The 15,201-nt window shown below is 68.3% G+C and overlaps 1 protein-coding gene across 3 annotated transcripts; it reads left to right on the top strand.

Moving 5' to 3' along the window:
* Window positions 1-7,688: 7,688 nt before the first annotated feature.
* Window positions 7,689-14,130, top strand: SLC6A8 (solute carrier family 6 member 8; the record flags this gene model as incomplete). Of its 3 annotated transcripts, none has more annotated exons than XM_084259108.1 (13): window positions 7,689-7,950; window positions 9,400-9,531; window positions 10,414-10,663; window positions 11,105-11,237; window positions 11,893-12,027; window positions 12,111-12,214; window positions 12,295-12,419; window positions 12,798-12,910; window positions 12,994-13,131; window positions 13,206-13,308; window positions 13,394-13,494; window positions 13,570-13,740; window positions 13,990-14,130. In XM_084259108.1, the coding sequence occupies 13 exons, from the start codon at window positions 7,689-7,691 to the stop codon at window positions 14,128-14,130; spliced, it is 1,908 nt and encodes a 635-aa protein (XP_084115234.1). The 3 variants fall into 3 exon arrangements, with proteins under 3 accessions (XP_084115234.1, XP_084115235.1, XP_084115236.1); XM_084259109.1 differs by having other exon boundaries at window positions 12,994-13,122; XM_084259110.1 differs by having other exon boundaries at window positions 12,325-12,419.
* Window positions 14,131-15,201: the final 1,071 nt, after the last annotated feature.

The following is a 15,201-nucleotide window of genomic DNA, read 5'->3' on the forward strand; positions in this document are numbered from 1 at the left end:
CTGGCGTGACAGGTGTGCGCGGGGGCGCGCGGGGGCTGCGGCGACTACGGACCCGGAATCCCCCGCCCCCGCCCGCGCGCCCGCGCGCCCGCGCCCCCAGCGGCCGCTGCCGACCTGGAGCCCGCGCCGCCGCGTCGCCAGGCACCGTGGCCGCGCCGCTCCCCCGCCGCGCCGCCCCCTCCGCGCGCCCCCGCCGGCCGCCGAGCGCGCGGTCGGCCGGGCGCCCTGTCAGGAGATCAGGGTCGGCGCGCCGCCCCTTCCTCCCTGGCCATTCCCATTCGCGCTGCTGCTGGCCGGCTCCAGCTCCAGCACCACCCTCCGCGGCCTCACTGGTTGACCCCAGGGCCTTTGCGTCGCCTGGGTCCTCCCCACACCTCTCTGCGCCCCTCTGTCCACCTGGCTTTCCACCAGCTTTCCAGTCTCTATTCTAGTAGCTCCCCCCACCCCCGTCCAGGCCATGGCCTCTGCCATCTCTGCCAACCTAGCCTGAGCCCCATCGCGCTCCCTTGCTGAGGGCAGCGGCCTCATCACTGGGCTCCCTCCGTCCCTACCCTTCCCCTCTCCACTAACCCTAACCCCAGCCACTGAGAGTCACACAGGCCTTTTCTTGAGATCCTCTCGCCCCTGGGCTTCAAACCCAGCTCTCCCGGCCACTCCAACTCACAGTGGCCTAAGGGCTGTGTGTGACAGACCCACCTGGCCATCATCGTTCAGGCCATTCCTCTCCACTGTCACCCACCGACAAGTCACACATGCACCTGCCCCAGGGCCTTGCCCTTGGGGACTCTGTCCACAGTGCTCTTCACTCAGATACCTGCCGTACTCGCTCCCTCACTTCGCAGTCTCACCGCAAGTGTCACCTCCTCCAACAGGCCCTCCCTGCGTCTACCTCACTCTCTAGAGCCTGTGCCACTGCAACGTTGCCTTCTTTATCTTGTCCTCCTCACCACAGAGCCGCACAGCCCAGGACTGGCCTCTGATTCTGTCTTCACCGGGGTCTGTGGATCCCCGACATATCAGCCTTCCAGATGGTCTCCAGGGCAGGGCTGAATTTTAAAAAATCACCTTTCCAGACCTGACTCCCGTGTGTCCTCAGTCCCAAATCCAGTGAGTCTGAGAAGGTGCTGCTGGCTTCTAGGCCCCCACCCCTCCCAGTGGCCGCCCCGAGTTCACTGAAGAAGGAGCCAGGGGCCCAGCACTGGCCCTGCTCACCCTTCCCCAGGCTCCCACCCAAAGCACAACAACCAGGCGAAGCGACAGGAAGGCTGCCCCGCACGGGCCGGAAGTCCCGCCGCTGCGGACACCTGAGGGAGCTGACACAAACTGTGTCCCCCGTCCTGCCGCTGTTGCCGCCTCAGTCTGGCGACCATGCTGTGCCTTGCGGGGGAAGTCCCTTGGGAGACTGAGGACACAGCCCCAGGGGGAAAAGTGGGGGCAAGAAGATCCCCGCTTTCAGAGCAATTCTGGCAAGGGAGACCAGGTGGGGAGCGGCAGGGGGACGCAGGCCCTTGCCCAGGGGCTTTCCCTGTGGCTGGACCCAGACAAAAGCTACGTCACCACCGCAGCCGTGACCCCAAGTCACAGTGGGGTGGCCAGCGCGCCCTTCACCCGGACCCTACGTGGGAGACACGCTGCTGTCAGTCCCACTGTGGGCCGTGTGTGTTGGGGGAGGGGGAAGAGCTTTTCAAAAATCTTTTCTGAGGCCCTCTCACGGAAGACAGGTCACCTTGCAGGGGTCACAGGCCTACAAAGCAGAAAGTCCGCGTCCCCGGGCGGGGGATGCAGTTTCAGACACCCTGTGGAAAGCGTGCTGCAGGGAGGAACAAAGGGCAGCGGGAGTGCCTCCTCGGGCTCCGTGCTCGCCGCTGGCGTCGCTCTGAGGAATGAGGGGACAGACTGCAGGCTGGGGGGGGCCAGAGGACACATCTGGCAAATGAGTGTCTGGCAGTGCACAAAGAGGTCGGAAAACTGTGCCACAAGAAAACAAACCACGCACGAAGACGCCAGAAGACCCGAGCAGGCATCTCGCCAGACAGGACATAGAGCACGCGATGCGCACAGATCAAGCGCAAGGACCCGGGGGACGGCAGCGCCCTGGGGGGTGCCCGACTCTGAGCAAATTGAAAGGACCCTGAGCCAGGCTGGAATGCGACCCAGGGGAGCGACCCCAACGCCGCAGTGGACAAGCGGGTGAGGAACCGCGGACAGCGCGCTGGTGGGGGGGGGGGGAGAGAAGGGCGCACTCGAGCTGCACGAAGCCGCGTCGCTGTGGGAGAGAAGCTGATCTGAACAGGCTCCAAAGCACGGGGTCCCACTTACATGACATTCCAGAAAAAGCCGAGCTGTGGAGACGGTGACCAGATCGGTGTGGAGGGGTAGCGTTTGGCTGGGGGAGTCCCTGGGGGCTGGTGGGGGCCCTGACCTGTGCGACAAGGACAAGAGTGACTCTTCATGTGAAGTGAAAAGTCATCTGGGAGGTCGGGCACCCTGGAAAAGAACGCAGACGACGACCGACAACCCCCGGGGACTGCAGATGCACGAATCCCCCTCGCGGGAGGGGGTCAGGGAAAGGGCCCGAGGAAGCCGCTGGGGAAGCGAGCGGAATCCGTGAACCGGAAGCACCGAGCCCTGACGGGCCGCCTCTCGGCCTCTCGGCCTCTCTCGCGGACCGGACGGCAAGGGCTGGTGCCGCAGCCCCTGCTCCTGCGCTGCGCTGCCGCGGGCGGCCGGCGGGGGGCGCCTGGCCGTGGGAGCCAGGCCTCGGCGTGGGGCACGACGCTAGAGCTAGGCAGGGAGAGGCTGGCGTGGCCCCTGCGCCGCAGGCCCGGGCCTCCCAAGCGCGCCCTTGTGCCGCCCGGCCCGCCGCGCCTCCACCTGCTTCTACAGGTACCTGTGCAGCGTGCACGCGGCCCCGACAGCAGCCGGCCAGGGCCGGGCGCTCGCCGCGCCTCGCTCTGGCGCCCCGGGCCCGGGAGCACGGTGCTGGAAGCCCAGGTGAACGGGGCCTTGCAGCAAGGGCTGACTCCACGGCCGTGACAGGAGCCCCCGCCGGGAGAGCATGCGCACTGGCGCTGACGCGGAGGCCGGGGAGACGCCGGAGCCCGCGAAGGAGCTCCCGGTGGTCAGAGACGGGATAATTCGAGCTACAGAATCAATGAAGGGGCCCCGGGTTATTACCAAAGGCATGAGCCGTCTCTATGGTAAAGAAGGGATGTGATCCATCACTACAGAGGGGCAGGGACGAGCTGCGCAGGCCATGCGCCTGCTGTGGACCCCGCGCGGCCCCTGCTCGGGCGCGGGCTGCGCGGGCCGCCGCGGCCGGGTGAGCCAGGTGCCCGGCACAGCGATGAGTCAGGCGGTGGGCGAGCCGGGACGCGCAGGGAGGGCTGCTCCCTCGGCTCCTCCCAGAGCGCCGCCCGCGGGCCGCCCGCTCCACCGCCAGGGGCCGCGCTCCCGAGCGAGCTCCGCAGGCCTCGGCCAGCCAAGGGGAGCGGGCCACGTGACGGCCGCTGGCACTGCAAAGTCTCGGGCACAAAGACACTAGGGAAAAGGCGAGGGATCCCGGCCGAGCAGACCGCGGGCCTGGCGTGCGGAGAGCCTCCCGCGATGGCTGCTTTTCCACCCGCGCGCCTGCCCAGGGGGGCGCTGGGGACTGTGTGGGAACTCTCCCAGCTCGCCGGCGACTTGTCCGGACATCGAAAGCCTTCCTCATAAAAGACTTTTATTAAAACAGGAACGAGGAGCTCACAGCATTAGATGGGACCGGCTCGTGATTCCAATGCCAGGGAAAGGGATCTGCCGTCACCACAGACTTGAGAAGTCTTCCAGGACTTTTGAGTACATTGTCTAAGAGAATCACCCCAGCTGCAAAGGAGCTCATGCATGCGGGCGGGCTGCGGCCCCCGGGTCAGTGGTCAGCAGCACCCCAGGGCTGCACACAAGTGCTGCAGCCCCCCCAAGTTCTACAAACAAAAAACACATGCACAAACCCCTGGGGGAGGGGCGTCTGTGGTGGGCAAGCCACTTGCGCAGGAGTTGGGGACAGGCCACCCCTCCCCAGCCCAGTCATTGACCCTACTCGCCCCCAGCCTCTCCCCTTGTGGACCGGCTGGAAACACAAAAGCCCTTCGAGGTGGCTCTGGCCTTCCCTTTGTTCCCAGCCAGCTCTAATTCCCACACTGCTCTGCCCATAGCCCCTCCCCAGGAGGACCCCCCACCCTGCTCCAGCAGCCAGCAGCTGGGGGGGGGGCCCTGGGGATAGCCCCACCCCATCCCATCCCTCCCAGCCACCCTACTCGCCACCTCAGAGCCCCAGGGCCACCCTGGGGCACCGGTCCAGTTCCCAGCTCAGATCCCCAGGCCTGCCTGGACAATGGGATGTCCCAGCTCGCTCTCCCTCCTGGGCATCCTCCCCACCTCCTCAGCTCCTCCTCCCACCCCCAACCCCCATGTGTCCCCCTCATGCTAACTGGGCCCTGAAAGATTGTCCCTGCCAGGGGCTTGGCAGGGCCCTGCATAAGACACATCCCCCGGGAGCTGAAGGACCCGCTCTGGGCTGCGCACAGGTCCACGGCCCCCACCCCCAGCCCCTCCTGCTGGTGAGGAAAGTCTGCCTGGCAGGGCTCATCCTGGGTGCCACCCACCCCTCTAGGGCTGCCGGGCAGAGGGCGGTGGCACCTGCACACAGCCCCAGGAACAACCTCCAGGCCCAGGACACTAACTGCCCCGTCAGCCTTCTGCTCCCCCCCCACATCCCCCCCTCCCGCAGCTGCTCAGGCTGGCGTTCTGGCAGGCCGCGCCCCGCCCAGGAAGCTTCAGCCTCACTATGGGGCTTAGGCTGGGCAGGTGAACTTGGGGTGCCACAGAAGCCTACCCTGCCCAGGCAGGAGTGAGAGGCTGAGGGAGGTGGGGGTGGGGGCGAGAGGGTGCCCACAGGGTAAGGTGCCTGAGCTGGCCTCTGGCCCCTAGGTGTGAGCCCAGTTGGGTGGCTGCTGAGCTGAGTCCAGTGGGACCGCCTGGGTGGGGGTGGGGGGTGGGGGAGGGAATTTCAGCAAAGAAGCTGAGCAGGCGTAGGGGGGTTGGGGGGGTGGGGGGAGGGCTGCGTTGGGAGGGGAGCTCTGGAGACTGCTTGCTCAGTGCCGGGAGCCCGCAGGCCAGGTCGTGCCTGATCTTGTAGGTCTTGGAGAAGAATTTCGTTTTCTCTCCAGCTCTGGAAAAGTCCAAAGAAGAGAGGGGGACTTGGTGAGGCCGGTGCGATAAAGAGAAGCAAGAGGTGGCCTGGCCAGGAGCAGGAGGCCATGGGGGCCAGGAGAGTCAGAGGGTAGTGTGTGGGGGCCTGTATACCCCACAGAGGTGGAGACCCCTGCTCCAAAAGACCAGAGACAGCCCGCAAGGGCAGCAGTGTGTCTGTGGGTGGGTGTGTTCCCCCAGAGGTCCCCAAGCAGCCACCTTGCCCTTCATGTCTTGTGGGCACCTCCCTCTCAGAGGCCTCCGAACCCACAGAGGCCACAGCAGCCCCAGATGGCAGCTCCCCCCACCTGCCCACACCCCTCCACCCCCACACCCCATTGTTCTTGCCCCTGGCCTTGGAACCCGCCTCCTCAGGCAGCCAAGCTGGCAAGCGGAGGAGGGCCCCCACCCTCGGCTCCCGGCCGCCCTTCTCAGGCTCCCTTGGCCTTGCTCTCTTCACCTCAGCCCCTCCCGGCACTGGTGGGCATCTACCGGTCAGTCATGCCTTTCCTCCCTGCCCCCTGCCCGCTCCCCTCTTCGGGCCTGCAAGACCTTAAGTCCCCCGCAGGGCCTTGTCACTCCCTGCTTGTTGAGAAGGTGTGCAGGGGCGGCCACTCCTGCATGCCACCCCCTTGCTCTGCAGAGGGGCATGGTCATTTTGCTGGCTGCCCCGGTTGCTCTCCAGTGGGCGCAGTGGTGTCCTCCCCTCAGTGCTGGCCCTGGTGGCCTCGCTGCTCCAGGCTGCCCAGGGGTCATCTGCTTCTCTGTGGCTTCTTTGTCTCCACCAGCTGCAGCCCCAGGCTGGGCCAGAGAAGACTCAAGTGAGAGTCTTCTGATGGCGAGAGTGAGCCTGCCACGTGGCAGGGGTCCCCACGCCCGAGGTGCCTGCCCCATGAGCCCCCACCCACACAGGCTGCTCTGCCAACTGCAGGGGAGAGGGTGCCCCTCCCTCACCTACCCAGCTTCAACTGGCTCAGGCCAGAGCTGCTTTTCTTCGTAGAGCCGTGTTGGGCTGAGGGCGCAGATGAACGGGATGAGCCATCTGGGCAGTGCAGAGCGCACCGGGAGCCTGGGGAGCCTGGGACGGGGGAGGGGGTGCTGTTCCCGGCCGCGGGGAACAATGACCCCTTCCTTCCCCACCGCGCGGCCGCTCTTGTCCTGGAAAATTCCGAACAAGCTGCCCGCCCGGCGCTGGGGAGGCTGCCGAGCGACCTTGCTCTTGCTGGGGAGGCCTGGAGGCCCCGGGGGAGGCTCGCCGGTGGTGGGGAACCGGGACCTGGGGACGGAGGTGTCCGGGAAGGGCCTGTGCACCTGCCGGGCAGCAGGGGGCAGCCTTGCGCTGTGGCTGTGCGGCTGCGGGCCGGCGCGGCGGAGTGGGGGCGGCGGGGGGCACAAAGAGCCCCCTGGGCAGTTCGGCCCCACAGTGCCCGGACTCTTCTGCCCAGCAGCGCCCCCCGTCCGCCCCCTTAAGGGACGGGCAGAGACCTGTCCGCCGAGGGCTGGGAGCGGACCTTCCGCTGCCGCGGCCGGCGCGGGCGGAGGGCCGAGTGCCAGGGGCAGGCGGGGTGGTACCTGTGGCGAAGGCCCGCGGCCCACCTGCGCGCAGAGCCCGCGCCCGAACGTCGCCCGGGGAGGCCGGCTCGGGGGCGCGCGGTGGGCTGCGGACGGGGCGGCGCCCGCGCCCCAGGTAGCCGCCATCCCGCTCCCCGCCGGAGCGGCGTCTCGGCTGCGGGCGGCGGCGGCGGCGGGGGGCGGAGAGACGGGCGGCGGGGGGAGGGGCGGCGGCGGTGGGGGTGGGGCGCCAGTGACATCACCGGCACTCGCTTCTTAAGCGGCGGCCGGCCGGGCCGGGAGGAGAGGGACGGTCGAGCGCGGGCGAGACGCTGAACCCGCGCGGCCGGACAGCGGCTGGAGCCGCCGCCGCCGGGAAGGAGGGGGCGAGGCGCGCCCGGGCCGCCGCCGCCGCCGCCGCCGCCGCCGCCGCCGTCGCCGCGGGAGAGCCGGGCCGCCGCCGCGGGCCCGGGTGCGGGGCGGCGGGGGGGGGGGCCGCGGGCCGCGGCGCCCGGCTCCGGCCGCCGCTGCCCGACCCTGCCCCGGGCGCCCCATGCCGCCCGCGCCCCGCTAGGCTGACCCGCGGACCCGGCCCGAAGCCGCCGCCGCCCGAGCCGCGAGCAGGAGCCTCGGGAGCCGCCGCCGCCGCCGCCGCCCGGCCGGGCCCCGCCGTCGCCCGCGCGCCCCCGGGCCCCCGACACACATGAGATTCTTCAGGCTCACTTTCAAGTGCTTCGTGGACTGCTTCTGACCGCGACGCCCCCGCCGCCCCGCCCGCCCGCCCGCCCGCCGCCCCGACCCCCGGCCCGGCCGCCCCGACGCCCCCGGGCGGGCCCGCGCCTTCGGGGCCCCCCCCCGTGCCGCCGGCGCCCCCCTCCGCCCGCCCGGCCGCAGCGCCCGCCGGGGCCATGGCGAAGAAGAGCGCCGAGAACGGCATCTACAGTGTGTCCGGCGACGAGAAGAAGGGCCCCCTCATCACCCCCGGGCCCGACGGGGCCCCCGCCAAGGGCGACGGGCCCCCGGGCCTGGGGACACCCGGCGGCCGCCTGGCCGTGCCGCCGCGCGAGACCTGGACGCGCCAGATGGACTTCATCATGTCGTGCGTGGGCTTCGCCGTGGGCCTCGGCAACGTGTGGCGCTTCCCCTACCTGTGCTACAAGAACGGCGGAGGTGAGCCCCGCGCGCGCCCCCTCCCCCGCCCGCGCCGGCCGGCCGAAGTCCGGGTGGGGAGGCGGCAGGTCGGGGGGCGCTCCGTGCCGGCCCGTGCCTCCACCCTCGGGCTGGTCATGTGCCTGACAGCGTGGGGGGGGGGCGGCGACTCCGACTGAAGCCGCGGGGCGGGCCCCCGGACTCCCAGACCTGGGCCGGGAATGATTGGCCACCGAGGTGGGCAGGCGAGCTGGCCTCCTAGGGTGGCTCCCAGAGGTGAGGAGCCCTAGCTGCCCCCGCTGCCGCGCACACAAGTGGCACATTGTGTAGGCCCCCCACGTGTGCACACACGAACACATACACACACAATGGGCCACTGTCCCTCCCCCTGCCCGCTACCCGGGCCTGGAACACTGGGTGCCTGAGCCAAGCTCAGGAAGCCTGCGGCCTGCCGCTGCCACTAAACCCACAGCCTGCACACCCATGCCCACCCACCCAACTTAGCAACAGCAATGGGCACGCATGTGCCCTGTGACTGCAGGGCTGCCCTGAGCTTGAGGGGAAGCCACTATGAGCAGGTAATGGGTGGGAAACTGAGGCCCAGAGCACAGGCCTCAGCCCAAGGTCACACATAAGAGGATGCTGGGACCAGGAGACCTGTAACCTGCACACAAGCCCAGCTTCTGAGTATCAGAGAACTGGGCCGGAGGGGAGGACCATAGCCCCCAGCAAAGAGCTGCTGAGACCCAGCTGCCCCCCTGTCCCCCAGCCTCCTGGCCTAAGCCTGCCTCTGGCCCTCACTACCCTGCCTGCCACCTCCAGAGCCAGCCCACTGAGGTTCCCTGCACATACCTACCTCGCCCCTACCTGGTCTCTCTCTGTCCCTGCTCACACACATCTTCACCTCCCTATCCCATGCCACCCAGCCCTTCACCCACCCCGGCAAACATCTGGGTGCTGCAAGGGCAGCAGCTGCTTGTCCTCACCCAAGCTGGGCAGTCCGCAGGCTTGAGCTCCAGCCATGGCGCGCACACAGGCATGCTCCTCCTCCCCATGCCGCCTGGCAAACAGGGACTGCAACACGAGGGGCGGCCTTGTGTGAGCACGTGTCTCCTTTACCCCGAGAGGCCCCCCAAGGTGGCCATGCAGCTGGCAGCCTTCTGTGCATGGCCCCTCAGCCCATAGCTGGAGGGTCGCAGGGGCTGCCCCCCAACACTCAACTCCCCCCCACGTGTTTTCACCTTGGGCCTCTGAGTCAGTGGCACTGATTCACCAGCGGGAAGTGCTGATGGAGTCAGGGTGGAGCCAGCAGCGGCCCCCGCCTGGCCTCCCAGAGCTGCTGCAGGCCGTGCTGGCCGCTGGGGCTTCAAGTCAAGCCCCTCCGCTGGGAGCCTGCCCTGCGCCCGCAGCACTGGGACACCGCCAGAGGCCACCCCATGGCTTCGCCCTGAGCCCCTGCTTCCTCCCCAGGTGTGTTCCTTATTCCCTATGTCCTGATCGCCCTGGTGGGGGGGATCCCCATTTTCTTCTTGGAGATCTCGCTGGGCCAGTTCATGAAGGCCGGCAGCATCAACGTCTGGAACATCTGCCCCTTGTTTAAAGGTGAGCAGCCCAGGGCCCCCCCCCCACCCACCACCTCCCTCAGGGACCCTTCCTTCTTCCCACATCTTGGGTCACGCTGGACCCCACCTGAAAATCTCTGAGCACAGGTGGGAGACCACATGATGGCCCCCCTAATTACAAAGGGTGCAGGACACAAAGGCCACCCCATGACCTTGGGGAGCTCGGGGTGGGGGCGCTCCTCTCCACCAGGGCAGGGGCAGGCCCGCAAGCGCGCCGGGCCCACCCAGGCGAGCGGAGGGTGGCTGGCTCTAGCGGCAGCGGCGGCCGCCCTCTCCCACGGCCAGGGGGCCTGCCGCCGCGGCTTGGCTGGGATCCCGCAGCAAGGACCCACCACAAGTTCAGGGTCTGAAGGGGAGGACTGAAGGCAAAGGTCACCTGAGAGTCCTTTCTGAGCGGGCGCCGTCCCTCAAGGCCCTAGGAGGCGGCCGCACAGGGGCTGGGCCTAGAGGCTGCCCACTGAGAGGCTCAGCAGAAGGCCCAGGACCGGCCTGGGGCAGGGTGGCTGTGCGGCAGCGGGCGCCAAGAGGACAGGCGTGTGGGGTGGGCAGCAACAGCACTCGGCGCCCAGATGGGGGCGGGACCCGAGGGACTCTGCCTGGAGTCTGGGGAGGATGGGGGTGGGGGTGGGGGTGAGCAAGGAACTGAGGCTAATGCAGACACAGCCCGGAGTCACCCAGCATTGGGGTGCTGGCAGGAGAGGGCTGGGGGCGCGGGGAGCTCGGAGAGTCTCCAGAGCAAGACGGAGGGGGGCGGGGGGATGGCTGATGGAGGGGGCAGGGGCAGACGCAGGGAGCCGGGCGGGCCCTGGCAGGTAGATGACAGGGCGGAGAGCGCCGCGGACACGCAGCCCGTCCGCCCCAGGCCTGGGCTACGCCTCCATGGTGATCGTCTTCTACTGCAACACCTACTACATCATGGTGCTGGCCTGGGGCTTCTACTACCTGGTCAAGTCCTTCACCACCACGCTGCCCTGGGCCACGTGCGGCCACACCTGGAACACGCCCGACTGCGTGGAGATCTTCCGCCACGAAGACTGTGCCAACGCCAGCCTGGCCAACCTCACATGTGACCAGCTCGCTGACCGCCGGTCCCCGGTCATCGAGTTCTGGGAGTGAGTCAGCGCTCGGGGCCGGGCCTGGCCTGTCCCTCGGGCTCCCACGAGTCTGTGTGTGCTGGGCACAGTCTGCACCCCCAGGCCCACGCCGCGTGACGAGCGGTCCTCGCCGCCTGGCCCGCCCCACACCCCCACCCCGGCGAGCCGGGTGACACGGGCCTTGCACCCTCGGCACCCTTGCTCCCTCCGGCCGCGTCGCGTCCGCAGCCCGGCGGAGCGCTGGCTGCAGGCAGGGGCACCCGAGTCGGCGGCCACCCCACCACCCCCGCCCAGGGGCTCCCCGCTCCCGGCGCACCCACGAGGCCCCGGGAGGGAACTGGGACACTCGGGGCTGTGGGAGGGGGCAGCTGCCCCGCACACCCCTGGCACGGCTTCGCTCCAGGGCCCGGGGCGCTCTGCGGCTCATCCTCAGGGGCTCCCTCCCCCACCCGCCCCCAGGAATAAAGTCTTGCGCCTCTCCGGGGGTTTGGACGTGCCAGGGGCCCTCAACTGGGAAGTGACCCTGTGTCTGTTGGCCTGCTGGGTGCTGGTCTACTTCTGCGTCTGGAAGGGGGTCAAGTCCACAGGAAAGGTACTGGGAGAGTCTGGCCCAGCGTGTGTGTCTCTCTGCCAGGGATCCATCTCTGCCACAGAAAAATGACTGGGCAGGGCCAGCACCTGAGGCGGGCAGGGACTTCACTTCAGGCCCCTTGGTCCTCACCCGTTGCCGGACAGTCTCCCCACCCTCCCAGTCCACATCCCTCAGCCCTCTCCCTGAGGGGGCCCGGGCTGTAGCTGCCCCTCCCTCTCATCGGGCACCTCTCACCCCGTGACCCTGGTCTCTCTTCCTTGCTCATTATCTGAGTCTGCTTTGCAGGCCTGGGGACCCGGGGAGGGGGGGTCCCTCCCTCGGGGGTTCTGACACCTGGTAACAAGACGTGCTGAGGGTGCCCCCAGCAGGGTCCTGCTGAGCTGGCCACCCCCAGGAGCGGGGCAGAGGCCTGTGCTGACTCAGGGCGGGGGGGACCTGCCCCAGGCCAAGGGCCCCTCCAGGCCTGGGGAGGTGCTGCCTCTGCCCAGCCCCCCTCTTCCTCTGGGGGAGCCGTGGCACTGGGGAGTGAGGGGGCCTGGCCCCTTCCTCCTCACCTCTGATCACAGGTGCCAGCCTAGCCCTCCGGGTGTGGGGAGTCTGCTGGGCAGGGCCTGGGGGCGCCGCCGCTGCCCCCTCTGAGCCGCCTGCCCCCCAGATCGTGTACTTCACCGCTACATTCCCCTACGTGGTCCTCGTGGTGCTGCTGGTGCGCGGAGTGCTGCTGCCCGGCGCCCTGGACGGCATCATCTACTATCTCAAGCCCGACTGGTCGAAGCTGGGGTCCCCTCAGGTGAGGTGTCGGCAGAGGGTAGGGGGAGAGGGCTCGCCGCCCTGCAGGCCCCTCATGCCCGCCCTGTGCCGGCTCTTCTCCAGGTGTGGATAGACGCCGGGACCCAGATTTTCTTCTCTTACGCCATCGGCCTGGGGGCCCTCACGGCCCTGGGCAGCTACAATCGCTTCAACAACAACTGCTATAAGTAGGCATCCCTGTCCCCGCCCTGTCCTTGCCTGCCTGGGGGTGGTGGCAGCCTGACCTGCCCCGTCTCCTCCATGCCAGGGACGCCATCATCCTGGCGCTCATCAACAGCGGGACCAGCTTCTTCGCCGGCTTCGTGGTCTTCTCCATCCTGGGCTTCATGGCTGCCGAGCAAGGCGTGCACATCTCCAAGGTGGCAGAATCAGGTAAAGACCCTGAGCCGCCCCCACACACACAGCAGGCGCTGCCATGGCACCTACTGCGCACACGCACACACGGGCAGACATTCCGAGAAAGGTGCAGACGTACACATCGCATCGCTCAGTCCCGGGCAGGCCGCCGAGTCGCTGCAAGGCACAGATGTCCCCTGCGAGCACTCATGCGACTGGAGCCCCGCCATCACCCCAGAGACAGCTGGGCCTTTCCAGGGTTCCTGCAGACTTGTGACTGCAGTAGCTGCCGGACACCCCACTCTCGGGCCCTCATGGGCACACCCTCAGGGAGCAGGGCCTTGACTCACGTGCCCAGGCGCTGGCCACCAGGTGTCCGGTGCTGGCCTGGCGGCACACTGCCTCTCCCCTCAGGGCCAGGACTGGCCTTCATCGCCTACCCCCGGGCCGTGACGCTGATGCCCGTGGCCCCGCTCTGGGCTGCCCTTTTCTTCTTCATGCTGCTGCTGCTCGGTCTGGACAGTCAGGTTGGCAGGAGGGGACAGAGGGCTGGGGTGGGGAGGGGCAGGGTGGCTGGCCCAGGGGCACGGCCTGAGGGGCCTGGCCACAGTTTGTAGGTGTGGAAGGCTTCATCACCGGCCTGCTCGACCTCCTCCCGGCCTCCTACTACTTCCGTTTCCAAAGGGAGATCTCCGTGGCCCTCTGCTGCGCCCTCTGCTTTGTCATCGACCTCTCCATGGTGACCGATGTGAGTGGCGCAGGGAGGGGCCGCCCTGGGTCTCCACTGCCGCCACCCCTGCCCTGACCTGGCTGTGTCCCCAGGGCGGGATGTACGTCTTCCAGCTGTTCGACTACTACTCAGCCAGCGGCACTACCCTGCTCTGGCAGGCCTTCTGGGAGTGTGTGGTGGTGGCCTGGGTGTACGGTAGGTCCGGGCCGGGGGTGGCCCAGGGCCAGGGATGGGGCGGGGGGTAAGGCGGTCTCCAGCTGCCCCCGCCTCCACACCCCAGGAGCTGACCGCTTCATGGACGACGTGGCCTGCATGATCGGGTACCGACCGTGCCCCTGGATGAAGTGGTGCTGGTCCTTCTTCACCCCGCTGGTCTGCATGGTAAGGGCCGGCACGCTGGGCAGGCCTGGGGGCACCCGGGACCGCCGCTGCCACCACTGACGGGGCTCCTTACAGGGCATCTTCATCTTCAACGCGGTGTACTACAAGCCACTGGTCTACAACAACACTTACGTGTACCCGTGGTGGGGCGAGGCCGTGGGCTGGACCTTCGCGCTCTCCTCCATGCTGTGCGTGCCCCTGCACCTCGTGGGCTGCCTCCTCAGGGCCAAGGGGACCATGGCCGAGGTCAGTCCCCTCCGAGCCCTCCCTCCTGTTGGGTCACGGGAGGGACCGTGGAGGACAGCAGGCCCTCCGGGGCCGCGGCGGGGAGGCACCTGTCCTCACCCCCATGCCCGTGCTAACCATCTGACACCATGTTCTCGGTGCAGGCCTGGCGGCCGAGTGGGTGTCCCGGGCGGGGGTGCGGCCCTGGGTCCCGAGTGGGCGGGAGCGGGGGTGGAGGTGGGGGGGGGCTCACAGGGCTCTCTCCCGCAGCGCTGGCAGCACCTGACACAGCCTGTCTGGGGCCTCCACCACTTGGAGTACAGAGCTCAGGACTCGGATGTCAGGGGCCTGACCACCCTGACCCCAGTGTCTGAGAGCAGCAAAGTCGTGGTGGTGGAGAGCGTCATGTGACGGCCCGCGGCCACGTCACCAGCTCACCCTCTTGTAGCCATAGCAGCCCCTGCTTTCCCCCCACCCCCATCCCTCTCTCCAGGGGGCCTGCCTTTCCCTGTCACTTTTGGGGTCTGCCTGAGGGGGAAGGGAGGAAGCACCACGCGTGCTAACTAAAATAACTTTTTCCATTTTTAATAAAACGCCAAAAATATCACAACCCACCAAAAATAGATGCCTCCCCGCCCCCCTTAACCAAGCTGCCTCCCAGGCCTGCTGCCCACCCCTGCCCCCACCCCCAGCCCCGGCCTGCCCGGCCCGGCTCCGCCCAGCTTGCCCTTGTGTCCTCACCTGAGGCCGGGAGGGCAGGGAAGGGGAGGGAGGGGCAGCAGGACCAGGCGAATGTTTCAGCCGGGCTACCCCCCCCACTCTAGAAGCTTAGAGAGCCAGCCAGCAGCGGAGCCGTGGGGCTCCCGCGCCAGTCGCCGCCCGTGGCCAGTGCGAGCTCGTGGGCGAGCGCAGCTCTACCCGAGCCCAGGCGAGCGCCAGATGTGAACTGTGCCTGTGGGCGACAAGGCTTGTATTTTGCACATTTTATAAAAACTCCAGGAGAGAGGTTTCTGCTTGTATATTTCTAAAGAAGAAAACTGCCCTGAAGCCCCTCCCCCCCACTCCCGCCCCCGCGACCTCGCTGTCCCCCAGCCAAGGAGTGTGAATCTCTAGATCTAATTTCATAGGCCAAGCAAAGCTTCCCGCTGCGCAAGTCTGTCGAGCGGGTGTGCATGTGTACCCCGGCCCCAGGCTGGGCGGGAAGGTGCACAGGGGGCCTCCAAGGGTGTCCCCGCACACCCTCTTTGCCCCCAAGCCGGCGTCCTGTCCGTCCGGGTCCGGCGCGCCGGGGCCGGCCCTCGCCCTGCCCCCCTGGGCCGGGCACGCCTGCGGGGACCCGAGCTGGGCCCCGGCCCAGGCCCGGGAGGACCTCGGGCGCCGCTCCGGCCCGCGAGCTCACGGCCCGTGCGCTTTCCACGGCTCGAGTCTTCCACGTAGCAGCTTGAATGAAGCCCCGTCGGTGTCACCTCCATTTCCCAGACA

Source organism: Talpa europaea (assembly GCF_964194135.1).
Source record: "Talpa europaea genome assembly, chromosome: X".
Lineage (NCBI taxonomy): Eukaryota > Metazoa > Chordata > Mammalia > Eulipotyphla > Talpidae > Talpa > Talpa europaea.